Here is an 8337-nt window from a genome sequence, read left to right as displayed (position 1 = left end):
GCTTTGATACTATATTTTTTTGTAAATTTGTACAGATGATTCAAACAAAGGGTTGATGGTTTTACACCAGTAAAATAACCGAAGGGTTGTTTTTAATATCATGGCTAAGCAGGTTTTGATTAGATGGTTTCAGCCACGGAGGAAGAACTAAACTCCAGTAATACATATCTTTGTGTTCATCAATGTCAATTGGACACGGTAAAAGCAAAGAATGCTCCTGGCCTTAAATTCTCCACAGATGACTGACTTTAGCATTAGAGCAGCTGATCAAAAGCTGGCAAATGTAGTGAACTGTAACACAGCTACAGTACTGTGCAAAAGTCTTGAACCACCCCCCTTTGTTTTGCTTCCAAGGTGACTAATTTGTAATTTTTCTTTTTAGGTGCGCTTGATTAAATAGTTCTCCGGGCTTTGGGGCTTTCTGGAGGTCTTTCAAAGTTTTCATTTGCACATTTGGCTGTTTTTTGTTTGTTTGTTTTTTTCATTCCAGTCTTTGTCACTGACTAATTTTCAGAGGATTTTTTTTAACACCGACCAATGAATTATTCAAGCAGTAAATTCAAGGTATCAACCAGTGTTGTGTCTACACAGCCAGTGGTGTTGGGGATCTTGTCAAAATTGTGACGCAATTATGAACAGAGGAAAATGCCATCAGATTTTAACCCACTGTGCAATATCATCTGGAAAGTGTCGTACTGGGATTGGCTTCTTTTTTCAGCATGACAGTGATCCCACATCTGGTAAAAGATTACCTGGTTAGAAAATATGTGTAACTATTGGTTATGGATTGGCCTCCTCAGAGCCCGGACCTCAATTACTCTGAACCAGTGTGTGCTCGTCTTGACAAAGAACAGAACAAAAGCAGCCAACATCTAAAAAATAGCTTTGAATGTCCTTCAAGTAGCCTGCAAAACATTTCCTGAAGACTACTTACAGAAATTGCAAGAAAGCTTGACTAAGAGAGCTCAGGCTGTGTTGAAAAATAAACCAAAGAATGATTTTTAAGCTTGTTGGAAGATGAACTGATGTACTGTATTTATAGGTTTCTAATCACAAAAATCGCTGCACCCATTTCCCAAACAAAATACAAAGAAACGAGGGGTTACAGTACTTTTGCACAGTAATGTGTACAACAGTCAGTGTTGGTAAACATGCATCTGTTTGGCATAAGCTACTCCTTATATTAGACCAAAAAAGACTAAAGGAGTGCTGCATTAGCCCTTTAAAACCTGAACCATGAAATAATTGCCAGAAAGCCAGGAGTTTATGGAACAGTCTGACAAATTTGTTTAAAAAATTAATTACATTTTTATTGCCATGAGTTTTCATTTTTATCGTATTTGCTACATCTGCCTTTATTTAAAAAAAAAAAAAAAAGCTGAAAAATTTATTGTTCTATTAATTTAGATTTTTCAGGGGGAAAATCTCGCTGATGTCGTAGAAGTCTCAAAAACAAAAATCTGCGCGTCTCATATAAAACACTAGGCGTTCACGGGTTAAACACAAGTGTTAAAAAGTGTTTTGCTTGTGCTTGATGTTTCTTTTCATTTACAGGAGGAAGACTTCTTAATTTGAAAGTAAGAGACCTGCTATATACAGCTTTTTATTGCTTCAATAATGTCTTCTGTTTGATGCGAGAGGCATGCACGAATTTTAAAAACACTGAGACTGCCATCTGGTGGACACATGCATATAGAGATAATAGCTGATCAACAAATATTTACAGACTATTCAACTTTTTTGGTCAGTCTCTAACAAAACTATCACCACCAAAAGCATTTAACACTGTCAGGAAACAGAAAACGTCTCGTTGCAGCTGTTCTTGCTATATAGCATATATAGTACATTTCGATTGTAGCTTCTACAGGGGAAACTATAGAAGCAGATGAGACTGTTTTGGAGAAAAGGTTTACATTGTACTTTGCAGGTCTAGAGAAATATGTTGCGTCTTAAAAACCACACAGTCAGATGCATCTGCTATTTATTGAAAACTGACTGCATAAACACTTCACCACTCAGATTTTTTGATTAGCAAATGGCAGCGGCAACGTTCAGTTTACCTGGACATGAAAATGCCTGGGATATTGTTATTGTTATTGATGAGCGTGATAAGGTGGGAATAGAAAACAGCAAAAAGTTCACATTAGCTTGTGGCATACTAATAATACAGTCTTACCAAAGCTGTGACTTCCTCCTGAAATGATCCTTCAGGAGGAAATTGTGACAAAGCTTGTTAGACTTTTTATGGCCTATAAAGCACATATATAATAATACTGACATTCATAATGCTATATTGCATATTTGCATTGCTGTAGGTTTAGTAAAGGAATCTATTATTGACAGGGGTGGTAATGTAAAAATGCTTGTTAGCTGCATGCAGAAAAATCCGCATGACCCTTTGGTACTCTTCAAGCCAGTTTCCCTTGCAAAGTATTTTCTCCAGAGGGCGCTCCGGTTCTGTTAATTGAAGACAGGGTGAAGTCTCAGGCACACAGTAGGTCCTTTAATCATCAGGTATGATGTCAAAGTCTCTGTGCAGTCACCAGTTATTTCAGTTTTATTTTAAGTGCTCATCCGTTGCAAATGCTCATATGCTACTTAATGTTGGATTGCTCCCCAACTGTCTGGATGAATCCGTCATTCAGATTTGCATAGACATCTATTCACGAAATGTAAACGGCAGGTGAGGTGTTAAATGACTGATCGGTGCATTTACATTTTGAATCTTTTGTTGTCACTCTGATCCAATGATTTACAACCAGCCAGCAGCAGGAAGAGAGATTTCCTTCCTCTTTGGGAATTATAAAGAACCACAAAATAACTGTGAACTTGTGGGCTGAACATTTATGATGGAAACAATGGCTGGGAAATTATTTGAACACGCACACACACACGCACATCACCAAATCTCGACTGATCTTGCCATCTTAGAGTTTGTTTTCTGGCTCTCTGACTTTTCTATGTCACACACAATAAGAGTATATATGAATCATCCTCACCCCATAAAGACCAAGAAAAGCTAACTTAACAGTGCATATTAGGCCATACAAGAATAAAATGAATGATTTTGTACCCAGAAGTGAAACAAGAAGTTCGTCTTAGCCTTTTTTAAAGAATAAAACTACACATTTCCTAAAGCTTGGGAAAAAAAACTGTATTGTGTGTTTGTGATGTTTTATATATGACTTTAGGCCATTTTAGCAGATGTTTTGATTATTTTTATATATAGCTTTCTGTTTTAATCTGCTAAGATCAACATCTGGTTAAATTAAGTGTCCCCCTGATCTTTGAACAACAACTTTAAGCACTTGCATGTAGCTCAGGTTTAAAATAAAAGAATTTGGAAAGCCTCCAGCAGGACCTAAAAGTGAATTAAAAGTTTATCTTGTGTGCCCTGACTCAGTTACTCAAGCAGCTTCCATAATGAACATAAATCCTAAAACATTTGAGATTTGAAATGACAGGAGAAAACTGAGCATAGGCAATGGGATGACTATAATGAAGATAATAAGCAGTTCATCTCTGGTCTGATTGGGGATAGTCAGATTTGCTTAAGTATCAGCTTGTACAATAAGTCAGTCCATTAGGTATTTAGGAGAGCAGCATTGCTCTGCCTGTGCAGAAAAATAATCACAGTTCCATTTAAAGCACAGTGCACTTAATTACTTAATTCATCCTGTAAAGTGTATGGGATGTGTGGTGGACACAGAAGGACTCTTAAGGGGAACCACTGATAATGGGAGTCTTTTGAAGTCACTAATTTTGGGGGGAAACAAATAATTCCCATTGCTAAAAGCCTGGCGTTCTTTAAAACCTACAGGTTGCACTCAGATAGTAGCCTATAAAATGAACCATTTACAGTCTTGTGAGGATTAGATTGTCAGGACAATTCACTTTTTTCTGGATGGCAGATTCAGAGCCACACACGCACACAAACACAGGTAGATAGATTCATGCACAAAGCCAAGTTTTCGTATAAATCTAACTCTGGAACAGGTAAACTGGCTCCGTTATTCTGAGGCTTGCTGTGAGCACTAATCTGCACATGAACAGTGGGCCATCAGGATCATTCCCCAAAGACCAACAACTTAATGCATGCCTTAGCCCATTGGATTTGCATACGCATTATTTTGAATGGAAGGTGGGGTGCCAAATGACTGTTGTGGTGGTGGCATGCAGTTACATTTACACTCGGGCACTTACTTTGCTTCTGAATAAATGGATGAGAGTGCAATGAGCCACCAATTGAACAAGCACCACAAAAATTAGAAGTAATCTGAAAAAGAGCGCTAAGGTTTGGATTAAAACACTCATGTGGGAAAGAAAAAGGGGCTAGGAAAGGAAACACAGTGAAAAGTGTTTGATTACGTATAAATGCATCACAGGGGATATGAAGCAGTCAGTCAGTCGCAGTCAAAAAGAAAGAAATTTTTTTTTTTTACCATCTGATAAGTTAGGGGTTTGCTCTGACAAAAAAACCAGAAGCTTCTTAAAACTTCTACTATTTGCAGTTTTGTTTAGTTTGTTTTTCTGAAGCCAGAAAGCGATTTTATGATCGCATTTTCAACAAAATAAGTGAATTAAAATGAAGTAAAAGCTGAATTATTATTATTATTTCTGGGAGCGATAGAAAGAAAGACTTTTCATATCTCTCATAATCTCATAACATCATTTATAAATGCTACAGGCCCACTAAAGTAATCTCTAGGTCTGGGTTAAATCTTCCCAGGTCTTTGCGTTCAAACATTACACGACAACGGTGTTTTATGATGAAGGGTATGTTTAAAAAAATCTGAATTGAGTTGTGGGGGTGCTATTCTACAGAAGTATCTTTTTTTTCTCTCCTGCTGTTTTGCAAATGAGCTCTGCGGGCATCCTGCGCCCTGATTGGCTCATTCAGACACGAGTGGTTGTAACTGGCTGCAGAGCGCGGAGCTGTAAAAGGAGGCCAAGGGGGCTGAAATTTTCACTCAGCATATCAAGCGACTGGAGCCGAAAGGGCTGACTCCTTACTGGGGACACTAAATCCCGCGACTGCTTTGAACGAATCGGGACAATTTTCTCTTAATGGGACGAAGCTGTCACGTTCAAGGTAAGCGCTGTGTAGCCTAAACTCTTGTTATTATATACTTTCATGAAGTGTTATTTATTAGTTATGAGGGGTTTCATGTCTGTGGGGCGCTGCATTAAATCCACTCCATCATTTTCTTTCTTGCAGGTATAAAGTTTTACAGATGAAAGGAAAAGAGATGGTAAGTTTGCTTTATATTAATTTTATTATAAAAGTGTAAACCCCGAAACCATTGTAGTATATTCTGAATAGGCTAGTAGAGTCAGTCTTTCCACGCGTGGAACATGTTAAATCGTGGGTTTTGCACATAGCATTGGTTTTCCCTAACAATGATAAGAGTTCATTCTGTCCTCACATAAAAACAAGGTGAAGTTTAACTGTTTACCAGACATTCACTGTTTTCATCAACTGGGACGTTGCTTGATTTCCGTGATAGAACATGTTGTCCGATACTTCATATAGGCTACCTGCTGATAATCCTCCTGTGCACGTTCCTTACTTCCTTACGTTTTGTGCAGCAGCTTGCAGAGTTATGATAAAAAGCAAAATGGGGGCAGAAGGTCTTGCAACAGGGTCAAATTCTGCAGTAGACTAGGAGATGAGAGGTCATAGAGGTTCAGAGGTTACTGTATTGACAAGAATCCTGCAATTACCTTGCAGTTGTGGTGGCGGGTATTGGACTGTGTCAGGTTTCCTCCTGTACTGCTTATCCTTTCATAGGATTATGAATTAAAGTGGGTTTAAAAAAAGGAGACCCCACTTTTCCTTTTTTGCTACTTCATCACCTCTTGTTTAAGTTTGAGTGAGCCACCAGTGTCCACTGGCTGATTCTGACCAATCCGCTCCTTGAGTCAGAGAGGAAGCAGGAGTATTACCCTGGTAAAATTAATATGCAGGCATGTTGCACCCTTAAAGAGACAGGACCCCTGTAGCTAAGCCGAAATCACCTTTTTGTGTGCAGGTCGCTTCACTTTGGGCAGGACGTCTTTTTCTCTCTCTGGAATAACATTTGTCTGGGTTGTCAGTTGAATCATTTCTGAGTCAATGAAATTAGGGCGTTCACTCTAGTTGTTGGTGTGGTTCAGTGAATTAACGGACAAACATATAGCCTTTGTTTTTGAAATTGGCTTCTTGAAGAACTGCACTCTTTGAACAGCAGGTCAGCTGACCTTAAAGATTACAATAGGAAAAGATGTTCTTTCATAGGCTGAAATGTACTCCAAGCAAGTTTGAACATGTCCCAAAAGTAGTCCCTGTTCCTACCTTTACCCAGCACTCCATTTAAAAAGGATTAATGATTATCAGTCATCTTCTTTTGTTAGCTTTATTCATGCTCCATATCATATGACTTATTGCCAACTTCTTAACACTCTTTGTCTTTTCTTTGCAGCTTTGCCTAAGTGACTCCGGTGACTGCCTACGGGAGCAGATGCAGTATATGATGAGGTCACTGCAAGATTTAAAACAACCTTGGAAAAGCTGCCCTGCAGCCAGGCGCCCCCTTGCTCCCATCAGCGCTCAACTCCCAGCCTTAGTCCAACACTCGGCACTGGCACGCGCTTGTCAGCAGCGAGCTTTGCAACGGGAGCAACGCGCACGCCTGCGGATGTCTGATGCCAGCACAGCCAGTACCTACGACTCTGCCTGCTGCCTGGCGAGTCCTCTGGAAGAGGATGAGGACGACTCCAGCAGCCGGTTTGGGTTCAGGCTGAGCACGGCCTCTCCCAGCAGTCACAAGAGTCTGGAGTTTGATTCAGGCTACTCCGAGGCCTCGTGGCAGGATGATGGAGTATATCTGAGGAGGACCAGGAATGTGCGGGTGTCATCTTCAGCCTGCATGCGCACACAAAGATTGCCAAGCGGACGTATTCGCCCCAAATCCACCTCCGACGTTTGTCTGGAGACATGGACATCATTTGAGGCCAGTGACCCAGAGGACTGGACAAACTCTTTATTGACCAGAGGGCGCAACCGCCAACCTCTGGTTTTAGGTGACAACAGCTTTGCAGATCTCATACAGAACTGGATGGACTTGCCAGAATGTCCAGAGCCTACCAACCTGAAGCCAACTTCAAGGCCTAGGCTGGGAAAAGCCTTCTTCGTCAATATGAGGAGGAAACTAGTTGGACTGTCTAAGAGTGTGGAGGACAAAGTGAGGATGAGATCCACTGAATCTCAGATTAACAGAACTGACAATGCTGCAAAACGTCTGTCCTGTCCGGTTGTGGCAGCACAGTCCAAAGTTCCGTTTTTCCACCAGTCGCACGCGTGCATTAATGAGCTTGATGCGGACTTCTACCGCTTTGCAGCTCTCATGAAGTCAGGCAGCCGGCAGCCTATAATCTGCAAAAATATTATCAGCTACATCTGACATCCATTTTCGTGTGGAGCCATTTACAGACTGAACAATCCTCAGAGTCACTTTATTTTTATATGACTGTTTCCCATTTTTAATATGCTGAAAATAAAGAAGTTATAAAAACCCAAACTCTACCTGCTCTTATGTATACCTTTCATTGGTTATTTTAAATTCCCAGAGACATTTGGAACACATTCTGCCATCATTATCTTAGTTTCCTTACACTGATAATAAATCTCCACAGTCTGGTCGGTTAAAGGACGCTTTAAGCGTCCTCTCCTATAAAGCAAATGAATGTGGTTTCATTTATTTTCATTAGAAATGGGCACATGAGATGGTGGTTGTAGATGGATGGTTCAGTGTAACTGGGGTATAATAAAAAAAAAAGATAAATTGATAGCGTGTAGGAAGCGCAGAGCTATAGTCATTCCAGTACTTTGTTAGATACCATGGGACTCATGTTCTTACTCAACAAAAAGTTGAATCCATTAGAGAGGCTTTAACCAGGACAACAAAGTTATTTACAGGCCAGAATCAGAGGCTGTATCAACAGAGTGCTGTGTTCCCAATGAGGTAATTCCCCATGTGTCTGCAGTAAAAGGTGAGAGGAGGCGAAGCAGCTGGCTGCAGATGGTGCACACATTTATTCTCTTTGCTTTATGAAGAACGTCTCGCTAATAGCTCCCTGCCTCATTTAACCTGGGCTCTGCTCTTACTGTGGTCCAGCCTTACAGGTGGTACCAACTCATCCACACACTTTACTTAATGGTATACTTAATCTTGTGCTCACCAAGCAAAGGGAGAAAAATGCTGAGTGGCATATGCACCAAGATAAGCTAACAATCACTTCACCTTTGCCTTTACAAATTCACTTTGCTCATCAATTCAGAGGAGAAACTACACCAGA

General features: G+C 40.2%; 1 protein-coding gene across 1 annotated transcript; it reads left to right on the top strand.

Annotated features, from left to right (window-relative positions):
- The first annotated feature begins 4979 nt into the window (after window positions 1–4979).
- LOC147330618 (PAK4-inhibitor inka2-like) lies at window positions 4980–7553 on the top strand. The gene is made up of 3 exons (XM_086294217.1): window positions 4980–5092; window positions 5219–5252; window positions 6462–7553. The coding sequence occupies exons 2-3, from the start codon at window positions 5235–5237 to the stop codon at window positions 7440–7442; spliced, it is 999 nt and encodes a 332-aa protein (XP_086150343.1). The 5' UTR covers window positions 4980–5092; window positions 5219–5234; the 3' UTR covers window positions 7443–7553.
- Window positions 7554–8337: the final 784 nt, after the last annotated feature.

This window comes from Aulonocara sp. 'chitande type north' Nkhata Bay, linkage group LG5, assembly GCF_057382095.1.
Source record: "Aulonocara sp. 'chitande type north' Nkhata Bay isolate Kocher_YH1m ecotype deep benthic linkage group LG5, A_spYH_male_GT1.1, whole genome shotgun sequence".
Taxonomy (NCBI): domain Eukaryota; kingdom Metazoa; phylum Chordata; class Actinopteri; order Cichliformes; family Cichlidae; genus Aulonocara; species Aulonocara sp. 'chitande type north' Nkhata Bay.
Note: the sequence above shows the minus strand (reverse complement) of the source record. Positions and strands in the feature narration are given on the sequence as shown.